We start from the raw sequence: 13,449 nt of genomic DNA on the forward strand, positions 1-13,449 counted from the left end.
AGGCTACACCTACCGCATTGCCGGAGCTGGGTCCTCCAGGTCTGCAGGGGCCGCCCCGCCTGGGCACACGCTCGGGCATACTCTGCCAGCGCCCGGCACCAGGTGGCTTCATCGCCCACTGATCTGTGCCGGAAAGCCAAGGGTCACACGGAGCCCAATCTGCCACCGGCCCTCCAGCACCCTGCAGAGACTGCCAGGAATCAGGGCACCCACCCCTCCTTGTCACACAGCTAGGAAAGGGAGACTGGGAAGGGATCTAGGTATACAGATGGAGGCAGGACACCTGGGTTCTAGTCCCAACATTGGCATTGACTTGTTTGACCCTGAGGGTGTCAGTCCCCATTTCTGGGCTTCAGAGAATGGGGAAACTCTTCTGTCCCTCCTATGCAGGTAAGAATTTCTAAGCTTTTGGGAAGGGTATATGTCGGGGCCTGGGATTATCAGGTTCAGTGGCCCCCATGCTGAGACCCACCCTAGTACTGGGACAGGTCTCCCCACAACCCAATACCAGCTCTGGTCCTGGTTGCCTACTCACTGGCAGAGGTCACTGGTACAGCTGGCTGTGAAGGGAAAAGGGCTGACGTAGGCATGGCAGGCATCAAAGGGGGGCCGCAGCAATGCCTCGCACCGGTCATACACGCCCTGGGGAAAGAGCCAGGGGCCAGAGCCGGGGCTGGCAAAGCCACTCACAGTCCTCTGACTTCACCAGCCCCCCCACAGAACCCCAGTTTGAGCCCCAGGGAGAGAAAGAGGGTGATGGAGGAAAAGAGATGGGGCCATAGACACAAACAACCCTGGGCCCCTGCAAGCCAGTGACTTTCTAAGAGGTAGACAGGAAATGAACCTAAGGCAGAGACTAGGATGGGGGTAAGGGAAGGGTGGGTGGTAGGCACTCTCCCCAGGGTGCAGACCTGCATGGTTCCCGGGCTCTGCTGCAGACACGGTGGGCGAGGCAGGGAGGCGGTTGTAGGCCTTGGAGGCTGGTTGGGGGCTTGTTCCTGCCAGCTATGGACAAACTCAGCCACATCGTCGGTCAGCTTCCCTGGAGGGGAGAACTAGTCTCATCACAGGTGGGTGGGGGGTTGGGGAGGGAAGGGTTGCAGAGGGCTCTGAAGGAGGGCAGGTGGAGCCGAAGAGATGCCAAAAGGGGACAATGAGTTGAAGAATCTAGCCTCTTGGCTCCCATCCCACTTTGCATTTCCCAACGGAGCCACTCTCCTGAAAACTAGTAGTAACAGTAGTGAAGAATGCTCAAGAACCTGTAGTAGCTCCCTACTGCTCCAAACTCAGGGGAGGCAACTAATATGTGAGCCTGGACAAGCCCTTGCACCCCTCCAAGCCTCAGTTTCCCCCTATGTGAAATAGGACAAATAATCCCCCCATGATATTATTGCAAGGACTGTATGAGATGATGCATGTTGAGTGTTCAGTATGTTGTGGGTGCTCAAAGGTGTCACTTCCCTTCTTGGGAAGGCCAGCGTCACCATGATTTGGCTCTGCATGCTTCACTTTTACTTCTTACCACTCATCTGCAGGTATCTTCAGCTCCCACGGGGCCCCTTCTCTTCCAGGCTCTCTCTGACCCTCTGCTCCTGCCCCCAGCATACACTCAAAGTGTGTGCTTAAGGGCACTACCTAGCAAAGTGCCCTTTAGATCTTTACACAACCCAAGTAGGAGTTCTCTTTATGACTCTTTTACCCACAAGGAAACCGAGGTCAGGTGGCCACACCCTTGGCAGGAAGGGGCTCCTGACTCCCCACTGGGTCTTTAGTACAATGACTCCAGGGTTCTGCCCCAAGGTCTCTCTCACCTTTCCCAGCCTGACGTCCACCCAACCTCCCTACTTCCGTCAAATCCCTCGAAGGCCACTTGCACTGCACCTCACCATAGCTGGTCACCAGGTCATCCTGCGGGTCGGCATTGTTGTTCCCACACAGCCCATGAGTCCAGCCCAGGAACTCCGGGCTCATCTTGATGTAGACGGCTGAGGCACCATCCCAGGCCAGCGTGAAGGCTGACTGATGCCGCACAAGGATGTAGCCAGCGAGCCGCTGCAGACTCACGCTCCCCATCACATGTGGCAGTTGGACTCTGCAGGGTATAGTCCAGAGCTTCAGGGTGTTCACACCACCCCCACTCACGCGGTCCCTTCACCAAAGGACCCACCGTCCCCATCTGTAGGGACCATCATGTACCCAGCACCTGCCTCATCCACACCCCACGAGACCATGGGAATCAGAGGCCCCCACTTTCCCCTCTGACTCCTGGGCATCTGGGGTCCACCATTAGAGACAGATTCTTTTGTCTTCAGTGTTTAAAACTTGCTTTTTAAATTTGCAATTTCCCTGGCAGGGATAAATCTCAGAGTGTCTGAAGTTGCTAGGTCCTTTCTCCTGGATGGGAGAAATGGTATAAGTGGACATTTACTTGTTTTGTTGGTTTGGGTGTTTTTGTTTGTTTGGTTTGTTTTGTTTTGTTTTTGGTGAGGAGCAGGAAAGGCATAAGAAAAGAAAAAAGCTGAAGGATAAGGAAAACTAAGAGTGGAAGAAAAGATGCAGAACCATTGTGGTCTCGACCCCATTCCCAGTTTTACTGGGATGGGGTCTCCTAGCCAGTCTGGAATTTGGCAACTTTCAATCCACTTGAAAATCAGGAAAGGAAAACTAAAGAAAGGTCTAACCAGCCAAAATGGGTACCCAATATCCATATGCCGATCTTTTCTTCACAGAGCAACACCTGGGCTTTCAGGTTTATGTTCAGTGCCAGAAAGCTTGGTTACCCAGTTTCCAGAAGTGAAGCAGGAAATGAAAATGGGAGAAGGGTCATTGCAGGAAGACCCCTTCCCCCAACCCAGCAGCAACATGAAGTGACAGCAGATAGCAAGAGAAGGAAAGGACAGTGAAGACAGGAGACAAGGAAGATTTCAAAAATCTTTGAAGATGGTCTGGGCCATCTGGTGTGGGGGCAAAGAGTCCTTATTCCTCTGGTCACAGGCATCCCTGAAGTCCCGGCAGTGTAAGTGACATTGAAATGACCCTATGTCATCAGAAAATGGTGATGGTATGCTTAATATCTGCTCTGAGGAGGCTTGAACTATATATGATCCATTCAGGAAGATTCCCTTAAAAATGTGAAAGAAAAGAATTAAGCATGCTTGTAGTGTTATACCATCCACTTGATCTGGAAAATTCTGCTCTTGACTTGAATACCCACCTGCTGTCTGGAAACCCACAGGGCCATGAGTCTCGGAAAATCTTGAGGGACTCATCTTTCCACAAACCCAGCTGGCCTGCCAGCTGATGGAGGAAACTCCGCTGTTTGCCCCCAGAAAACAATTTTCTTTAGGCTGGAGAAGGAAGGTACTCACCACCCCCCACCACTAGTGCCAGGGAGCAGGAGAGCTCAGGGCAGAAGGTGTTATAGTTACCTCACGCCTCCGTGGGTGACCTCCTTGGCCAGACGGATCTCCTGCTCACCCGCAAAGAAGAGGCTGACAGACTTGGCGCAGGTGTAGGGGGAGGAGCCGCACTGCGGGTCGTTGTGCACCTGATTGGGGGGGTTCAGAGGCCAGTGTGCAGGGCTGGCCCTGAACTTCAGTTCTGACCCCAGTGGCACCCTGTGGAGCTTCCGCTAACGCTGAGCGCCTGCCCCCAATGTGCCAAGCACCTTTCCTCTGTGATGTCTCCAGTCCCCACAACACCACTTGACCAGAAGGTCAGAGCTATGATTATCTGCATTTCCCAGAGGGAGCAACTGGTTGATTTCATTACCCGCAAATGTGTGGCATCCCATTAATCTAAGTAACTGTAACATACCTATCGTGAAATGACAGTCATGAAAGACCCTGATGTGTGATACCGAGGCAGAGAGGGCAGAATTGGTCAGCCCACCCAGGGCATGGTCCTTAGGGCAGCCCCTGGGCAGGTTTATGCCTGAGAAAGAGGGACACACCTAGCTAGTAGACACTGCAGATAATCATAGCTCTGACCTTCTGGTCAAGGGTGACACTGAGCACTAGGATTTTCCCAAACTCCTAGCCCCCTGGCCCTAACTCAGTACTGGCCAAGGTGCCCCTCGGCGAATTGGCTCCCCAAGTAGACTTTTCTCCAGATGGAGGTACTGACCAGTGCCTGAAGCTGAAGCCCCACTCAACACATGGGGTGAGAATGTAAATCAGGCCTGCCTGACAGTGAGTCTCAGACATATGTTCATATACTGGACAAACTCTGCCTGAGCAGAGTAATCCGGATCCAGGGAACACCAAATGAAAAGATATGGTCCCTGCCTGGAAAGCTCATCTCTGGTAGAGAAGACCAACCTGGAAACAGACCTTTGTGAGAAAAATGCACTGGCAACGTAACAATGCAGGACTTTGGTTACACAGAGAAGGGCCCCTGAGCCAGCTTAGGTCAGTGCATCCAGAAGGCCTTCTCAGAGGCGGTAACTATGCACTGAGTCATCCAGCACCTACCATTTCCTCTGAGGCACAGTGCTCATTCTTATCTCAGATCTTTAGCACCCAAGTTCCCTTTACCTAGAATGTTGTCACGTCCATCTTTAACCCCTGTGACCCTTCACTTGGCTAACTCCAGTTCACTCTTCATTTCTCAACTTAAACGCCATTTCCTCTGGGAAGTCTTCCCTGATCATCATCCTTCCCAATAAGCAAGGTTAGTCCCATCACATGCTCTTCTAACATTTGGCATTTCTCTCTAAAGCATCCAGTTGCGCTATAAATGATTCATTTGATTTGATGTCTACTCTAAGTTCTGTGAGGACAAAGATCACATCTGTGTTGTCCACAAGGCCACCACCAAGCCTTGTGCCAGGAAGGGTACAAGTATGCACTTAATACCTAATGAATGATGACTGAGTCAATTACTGGCCAGGGGCAACTAGGAGTGGGCAGGTGAGAGAGGATGGTGGGACTGCAGCCCCTTACAGGTGTAGACTCTCTATCATAAGGAGAGCCCAGGCCAGCACAACTTCTAGAACCTAGCGGAAACTTCTAGATGGGCAGGGTAGGGAAGGCCTTACCTGGACTGAGAAAGTCTGCCCCTCAGGTTCATGGTGCCCCACCAGGGTATAGCTGCCCTTCCCAGAGAGGTAGTAGTAGAGGCCATCAAATGTCTCCACATGGTGCTGTCCCCATGCCCGGCAGATGCTGTCCCGCTCAGGGCCGGCATTGTACACTGTGTCAGAGAAGAGAAAACCTGTCTGTGCAGCTGCAGTGGGCATCAAGCTAGAAGCCGGTTGGTCCAGTGCTGGCGGAGACCTCCCACAATCACCCTCCAGCCCAGGACCCCCAGGCCTCAGGCCCACAAGCTTTCCCTGTACTCAGGGCCGATCCCAGGGGTGGGATGGAGCCCACACCCACCCATCTGGCAGCGTGGCCCAGTGGCATTGAAGCGTCGGCAGTCACAGAAGGCAGGGTGCACACACTCGCCCCCGTTGAAGCAGGAGAACAAGTCTGCATGGGAGACACAGAAGGCACCTCCCCATTGAGCCAAGATTGGCAAAACCCAGTGATACAGCACCTCCCGCATGCCAGGATCCCAGACCCAGCCCTCCCGGAGCTACACAGAACTCAGATTCCCACCACAGGGAGCCCCAACATTCCTCAGGAGCTAGCTTTAATGGGGGCACAAGTAGGGTGCCTCAGACCCGGCTGCCTGGCTTGCTCCCTGACAGGCGGGCAGTGCGGGGTCTCAGAGTGCCTGTCCTCAGTGTGCATCAAGTGGCCCCCAGACCAGCCCCACCTGGGCCTTCAGCTCCTTATGCTAAAAGTTCCTGGCTACCATATAAGGCAGGCCGACTGAGAGAGCGGAGCATGTGGGGTGCCCAGAGATCTTCAAGTACCATTTTCCTCACTGTTCCTTATGCTCAGGGGAAGAGGCCTACGCATGAACCAGGGAAGGGGGAGGTGCCTCACATTTAGAATACAGTAGACAGAGAGGCCACAGAGGACAAAAAGACCAAGTAGAGCAGAGTATGGTGAAGGAAGGAGCCATGATGCAAGAGAAAGGGCCACGGACACAGGGCAGGGTAAAGGTAGAGGCCACAGACACAGGACAGGGTGAGGGGAGAGGCCGCAAAAACAGGGTGAAGTGGTGGGGGGGGGACAACCACTAAACAAGGAAGCACAATCTCACTGGCATTCGATGGTGTGAGAGGGCCATGGTCATAAGAACAGAACACTGGAGAGGAAGTTCTCCCCGCCAGGAAGGAGAAAGAAAAATGGAGTTGGACACCAGGGCTGGGAAGGTGGAAAGACACCACTTTCTGGGAAAAACAGGTCACAAGGGGCCTTCAGGGAAGCCTGGCCTACCCTCACAGGTTTCTCTGTGGGCCAGGGCCCTCCTATGGGCCTCAGGGGAGGGGAGGGGGTGGGGGCACTTACAAGATGGTGCACATTTGGCCCGATGGAGCCGCCTTTCCCAGGAGGACATGGCTAAGGAGTCCAGGACTTCAGCCCCCTTTTAAAGACAGAAGGAAGAGAACTCGGTCAAGGGCTGACATCAGGGAGGGACCTCCTAGGGGTCATGGCCCTTCCTGTCCATGACCTGGAGGAGGAGGCGCCCTGGCCCTCAGTGCCCCCAGCCAGTCCACCTCTGCAGGACCACCTCTGAGAAGTCTAGAAGGGAGAATTCTCAGGCCTGCCCTAGAGGAGCCAAGGCTGGTATTTAGCCTCCACAGTGGCACCTCGGTGGCCTAAACACAGTCCCTCCCCATGCTCCAATATCCCCTAGCCTTCCCTTCTTTCTTCTCTCCCTCCTAACCCGACACAAAAGCCCCTTGTCTGGAGAACAAATATGGTTCCTCCTCACCACAGAAACCATGTGAGGCAGACCTAGGAAAAAAGGCAGCCCCTCAGCCCAGGGCAAGGGAACATCTCACCCCATCCCCCACTCCAACCTTCCACACAGATCACCACCCACCATCCTCAGAACTCAGCTCCAAGCCAGGACTCTCCCTGATACCATAAATCTGGGGGTGCCACAAACAAAGAGAGCCGAGAAATCCTATCTCCCGGACCAGAATTCCCAACACATGGTCTCTTGAGATATAAACCATCTGAAATTAGAACTGTCCCAACATCAGGTGTGTTCAGTCACCACACGGCTTGCTGACTTGGACACCTGACCTCCCGGGACCCTGGTATGAGGTGCCTCATGTCGCCTGGGACTGGCCTCTCAGACCCCCAGGCCTCCCCATTTGTATAGCTTCCCAGAACCATGTGCGTGGCCCCAGGCCACGTGCTGTGAACAGGACAAAGTCCCTGCCCTGAGGGATTTCATGTTCTTGTTCACAGGGCCAACAAGGCACCAACCACACTGTGGGTATTTGTCTCACATGTCTTCCTCCCTCACTGTCATCTCTGCATCCTCAAGCAGAATCCCCAGCCTCCGGCAAAGGACTCAGAACCCTTGGTCCCTGGAGCCCAGCCTCAGTTCTTTGCTTCTCCCTGGCAGGCCCAGTCTCTCTACCTCATCCCTGGGCCTGCTCTCCCTCCCTTTTCACTGTCCTGCTAATCCCTGGGAGGTCACCAGCCCCTCCTTGGCCAGGTTTCAGTGTTCTTGTCCCACATTGGCCCCTGGTTCCCAGGTCCTCCCTGGCTCTCCTTACCCTGCAGGCCCAGCCAGAGCCCCAGGAGTCAGGCTTCCCACCCTGGTCGTAATCGATCTCACAGGGCCTTGGAAACCACAGGAAAAATGATCACCATCAGCATCCCATAGGCCCTGAAGAGCTCTTAATGAAACCTTGTCTTTGTGTCCCTCCACTCCTCGCCCCCACCTCACATGTGGCTCCTGAGATCAGTGTTAATGAAGTCTGCAGAGGGAAGGCCGTTTTCTGAAAAACATTTAAAATCTTGCCCAGACGATTCGTCTTCAGTATAGATCAGAAGTTCTTAATCATTTTGATGCCAAGGACCCCTTTGATAACCTAGTGAAGCCTATTGACCCAGTCTTAGAGTAATGTTTATAAATACATAAAACATAAGATTAGAAACACAGTCGATTATATTGCAATACAGTTACAATAATATTTTATAAAACTCTGTGGTTAATAATGTTTGTGCTTTTGTATTAATTCATTAAATAGCAGGATCTAGCAGCAGGTCTTATCACTGCCAGAATTTTGAAGTAGTGAGTTTACATGAGATCTGGAAATATCAACAACTGTAAGGTGATATGAAAATATATGTGATTTCTACTGGTGACAGTCACAGACACTGCTATTGCTGCATTGTGGCTTGTAGCCTATAGTAATAATTAAATGGAATGCTAAATTTCAGTTAAATTGAGGGTCCTGTAAATAACAATGTGTTTTCTTCCCCATCCTGGTCTATACCATCCATTCTCTGGAGAACGGTTGAGCTCTGTAGGAACGTGGCAGTACTGAAATGAAGGTTGGTTGGATGCTAGTCTGGGACCTTCACCCTTACCGATGAGGTTATTCAAGGCAGAAGCCCTTGAAGGATCCCTACGTTCACTTTCTAGCTAATGACCTCATTCCCCCACCCCCGCTGAATAGCTTTAAAGGAAGGCCATTCTGAACCCTTATATGCTCTAAGGAATAATGTGAGAAGCCTACTGGAATTGGCTGATCCAGATGCTTCCCAAAGGAAAACGGAGGGAAGCTTACCCTGGAATCCATTAAGGAAGGAAGCCTGCCAGGGGAAATGAGGTGCGTGGGTAAGGATCATTTTCCCCACTAAAACACTGGGATTCCTGGAGTCCTGGGGGGCATTCCTGTCATGGGGAAACAGGCTGGCTCCACCGGAAACTTTATTTCACCTGCTTTCTGGGAGCCCCGGCAGGTGATCCACCTATCTTGATTTCATTGCATATAAAAAGAGTAACAACATTATCTTTCAACTCAAACTGCATCTGACTGTGATTCTAAAACTTGGGGGCTGGGAAAGTGGGCAAACAGAAATAAAGAGCCCAGATAATCCACACCTTACAGAATAAGCATTCCCTCCTCCTGCCTTGGGGTCTTCATACCTATTTCCAAAAGGCAGGTATCTGGGGCACATTGTTTTCTATTATAAGCAATACTCCCCACCCTGCTGGCCAAGGAGCCACCCAGAGCTGATTCCTAAGGTGCAGGAGTTGAGGTTCAAGATCCTCTGTGGGACCTGGCTCTGGGTGGGCTGGATTTGTAACATGTCTGTTGTAACATGTTGTGGAAAAGACACATAGAGGACAGGATGGAAAAGAAGACCTGAGTTGCCTGATCCAGAGACCAAAAAAATTTGGCAAAGGGCAAAAACAAACTACTACCTCTCCTGAAAGCATGGAGGATCCCAGGAGGGTGGGCAACAGATAATGGTTTGGGGCTCTCCTACCCAACCAGCCCTTCCTCACAAATCCCACCAAGTGGCCCGATTTTTGTCTCTCCTCTCTAGGCATCCTTGCTGGAGCACGGCTCAAGGTACGGAGTGGGGCCTCTTACAGGGCTTTGTACCCTCCCAGACCAGGCAGGGAGGAGCGAACTCCACTCACCTAAACCCTCACCTTCGTGCTTCTACCCCAGGACAGGGGAGAGTTCGGCTATGTCCTGATTGCATCTTAGTGCCCTCCTCCCCAAACAAAACAAAACAAACAAAACCCAAACCAAACTGAGCTGACTACAGAGTCCCAAGAGATTAGGAAAGTGTGACTAGAATATGAATTTCCATACTTCAGACATATACTAGGAACACTGTTAGTTTTCTTCCAAATAACTGCAGAGACAGCCTTCCTGCAGCCTACAGAGCTCCCTGCCAACCCCAGTCCCAGAGAGAAGTAAGCCCCTGCCCAGTGAAGCCCCCTTCGCCAGGCTTCCTCTTACCTGGCCTCCTATCACCATTGTAGCATCCTCTATGGCAGGGGTCACCTCTTGAGAGCTGTGGCTAGATGAGAAACAAGTCTGACATGGTCGAGGGCATAGGAATGGGCCACACCTCCCCCCAATCCCCAGGCCTCCTCCCACCCTCTGTGCTCAAACCTTGGGGTCATCCACACCAGAAATAAAGATGGGGGGTGGGAGGCTTGCACCTACTCACCTGGGATCCCGGGCAGGCTCCGGCTGCAGCGCTGCATTGCTCTGGGCTGTGGGGGCTGCAGCTGGGGGAGGAGGATTGCTTTCCACTCAAGCCGGGCCTCCCTTTGTTGCATCTCCCACCGCCTGTCCCCCACCTGCTAGGAAGCTTCTTCTGCATCCCCCCCATTCTCTCTCCCTGCAGACTTCAATCCTTTCTCCCTCTCTCTGGCCACCTCTCCTACATGGGTCTCCCTCTTTCCTCCTACTCTCTGTGCCCCAGTTCTCTCTAGCTCCCCACCTGGGGTCTCTTCCATCCTACCTAAGTTGGGACCCATTGCCTCGGCTGTGGCTTTCCTCTTTTTCCTTCTGCGCCCCCGCCGACCCTCTCCTTGGCGGTCGCCCTGCCTTCCCTCAAACCACTTTTTCCTCCCTCTCTGAAACCTGCCCAGGCCGGTTCTCCTAAACGTTCCCCCAGTCCCCGGCCTCCCCTAGACCACATCCCTTCTCACCGAGAGATTGCACCCTCAGGGACTGGCCCGCCGCCTCACCCCAGAGCAGCCAGACGCAGGCGAGTAGCAGGCAAAGCGCGGGCGCGGGGGCGCACGGGGACGGGGCCCCCATAGGGGCGCACGGAGACTGGGAAGCCTGAGCGCAGGGTCGGGGGTCCGAGGGTCTGTCCCGGCACTGTCACACTTCCACTCGGCGGCCGCAGTCCCTCTCGCTCTCTAGCCCGAGGGTTCCCTTGGCCCCTCCTCCCGGGCGCTTGGCTCCTCCCCGAGCTAGAGTGACAGGACTACCCAGCTCATTACCATAACTTAGGCGCCAGATCTCGGCCCAGCCTTTGCCCCAAAAGACCTGTGGCTGCCCTCCCCTGGGGAGGCTGGATTAAGATCACTAAGCCTTAAGTCCCCTGGGGAAGCAAGCAGGTAGCCAGTTCAGCCCCCAACATCCCTTACCCTTCAAAGCTCCTCAACTCAGAAACCTGGGTTTTGGATAGCTCTTCCACCAGACACCCAAGATGCTTGTGTGAGTCTGGTCTTCCACTCTTACAGAAGCCCTGGGACATTCCACTCAGTGGTCCGTTGTCAGTAGCAGAACCAAGGCTCAAACCTGCAGAATCCTAGCCTATGCTCCCACCACTCACCACTACAGCTTCCTGGGTCCCCAAGTCCCTACTCTACCCGTTTTGAGCACCTCTAGGGAATGGATCATGACTTAGTCTTCTATATGTCCAGCACTAGTTCAGGCTCCAGCTCAGAAAAATGCTGACTAAATGACAAAAGTGCCTCACACTCCCATATTATTGATCCCATCAAGGGGAGACTAACAACAACAACATATGAAAAACAAAGAGACAAACAAAAAACACTTTAATTTTGAACAAGATACACTTCCTGTCCAGGAGGAATTGTTTAATGTTGGAAATGTGGGCTTGGGAGCCTTGGGAACCTGTGTATCACTTGGCTAACTAAGAATCTGAACACAAACCAGTTGCAAGCCTTGCAGATAATTACCATAATGGTGGTGGTGGACTCAGTAGACCCCTAGGCAGGAATATAAACTTGGAATGCATTCATTTATTTACCCACTGAACAACTTTGTTGAGCATCTATTTCTTACCACACATTGTTCTGTGTGGTAAGAACACATTGTAATATTGTGGGAAATAAAGCACACATCCCCACACAGAGTATTTGGAGCCATAGGCATAGGTGAGAAAGAGAGGAGGGAATCAAGGATTGAGACTTAAAGAACCCTGGTTAGAGAATGGGTGAAGACAAATCTTGAAAAGGAACATTCATAGGTGAGGAGAGCCAGGACTTGGTGCTGTCCTCAAAACCAAAAGATGAAGCATTTAAAGAAGAGAGTCTGTGGGAGTGGTGGTCATGGAAATGATTGAGGTGGCCAGTGGGCTGCATTCCACTTGTAAGGGCATTTGCCTCTTTGCCTGGATTCGATGAAATAACAGCCATATGACTTAGTTAAGAGCTAAAGAAAATCAACAAAGTAAGTTGGAGAATATATTTTATGTGTCTTTCCCAGACCTTTGAAAATCCCACAAGTCTTCCCCTTTTATCTCTGCTTTAACTAGTTAATACTAAGTTGAGAACATGGATAATATTTCAAGGTTCTTCTCCAGGGAGGATTTATATCCTAAACTAGGCAATAATTTAGCTCCAAAAAAAATAAGTCTGTTGGCAAAGCTTCAGCTATTGGGGATAAGATGAAAAGGAGGGGGGTCTTTAGGTGTCCCTGAAGTTATGACTATAAGTGGTTTAGTATTTTGCATTGCTGTCCATCTCCCTGTCCCCTGCCCCCAAACATGGTGCAAACAGATCACGCTCCCACCACGGGTTAAATCCAGGCACAAGCTCCAAGGTCACCGGTCCCCACTCTCTCATTCACACCTGTTTTTATCATCCCTTTCCTGACCCACTCTTTCCTCTCAGTCTGTCCCAGGCTTGGTTCATTATTGTCTTTGCACCCCAGCACTAGACCTAGGAGTTGAATAAGCTTTGATTGAATAAATGAAATCAACCAGATGGGGTCTGGGCCCTGGGTAAAGGTCAGCGATAACACAGGATGTCACTGCTAGGCCCTTCCACGCCTTGGTGAGTGTGTGTGTGTGTGTGTGTGTGTGTGTGTGTTTGGAGTGGGGTTGGGCTAGGTATGTGGAATGGGAAGTTGGTTCAGGAGGGGCACTGTCACCCACTGGTTCAAGCCTCTATGAGCCTCATAAGACCCAGCCTGAAGGGATTCACAGATCAAAGATTTCTTCCTAATGGGAATAAGCCCATGGAGGAGGCCTTATAGAATTACGCTGGAGGTGACATGCCTGGCAATGGGTGAAGGCCTCAGGAGCGCACGAATGTGCTTCTATTTGTGGATCCATAGATTATCCCTACCCACTGATGTGAGTCTCAGGACCCACACAAAAAAGTCTCAAACCTCCCCATGCCTCCCGAGAGCCTCTCCCTCAACTGCTTGTGTTTGGGGGGGGCACCAGGTCTCACTGGCAGTGAGTGACAGGGTTGAGGTTTGACCCCAGGTCTGCCTAACTCCAGATAATAGACAACAACAACGCACATTTGTTGAGGACTCCCTAAATATCACGGTCTATTTAAACTCCCTACACCAGTGTAGATCTCATCAAACGCTCCAAGGGAGGCGCCAGCGTCGAGCGCAATCACCGCGCCACCACAACAAACACGCAGTCGGGGCCATTTGCTCCCGGGGGGCGTCGGTGGGAGGTGATGAGCTTCCGGATAGGTGTTTCAGGCTTCCCAGCGGCCCCGCCCATGCCCCGCCCCTACCGCTCCCGACCACGCCCCACCGCTCTCGGGCCACGCCCCCACCCCTCCCTGGGCTGGCGGATCTCGGTTGCGGCTCCAGCCGGCTCTGGGCCCCCAGGGGTCCCN

At 52.4% G+C, this 13,449-nt stretch overlaps 1 protein-coding gene across 1 annotated transcript in view; it reads right to left on the reverse strand.

Moving 5' to 3' along the window:
- Positions 1-10,651, reverse strand: part of OTOG (otogelin) — an 83,972-nt gene extending 73,321 nt beyond the window's left edge. Inside the window, exons 1-11 of the mRNA XM_077761075.1 lie at positions 10,540-10,651; positions 10,053-10,113; positions 9,839-9,899; positions 6,402-6,477; positions 5,379-5,471; positions 5,039-5,193; positions 3,429-3,547; positions 1,887-2,092; positions 912-1,042; positions 536-642; positions 14-123 (exon numbers count right to left, since the gene is read on the reverse strand). Coding sequence (XP_077617201.1) covers positions 14-123; positions 536-642; positions 912-1,042; positions 1,887-2,092; positions 3,429-3,547; positions 5,039-5,193; positions 5,379-5,471; positions 6,402-6,477; positions 9,839-9,899; positions 10,053-10,113; positions 10,540-10,651 — 1,231 coding nt within the window. The remainder of the gene's footprint in view (positions 1-13; positions 124-535; positions 643-911; positions 1,043-1,886; positions 2,093-3,428; positions 3,548-5,038; positions 5,194-5,378; positions 5,472-6,401; positions 6,478-9,838; positions 9,900-10,052; positions 10,114-10,539) is intronic.
- Between the last annotated feature and the right edge of the window lie 2,798 nt (positions 10,652-13,449).

This window comes from Crocuta crocuta, unplaced genomic scaffold, assembly GCF_008692635.1.
Source record: "Crocuta crocuta isolate KB4526 unplaced genomic scaffold, BGI_CrCroc_1.0 scaffold233, whole genome shotgun sequence".
Classification (NCBI taxonomy): Eukaryota; Metazoa; Chordata; class Mammalia; order Carnivora; family Hyaenidae; genus Crocuta; species Crocuta crocuta.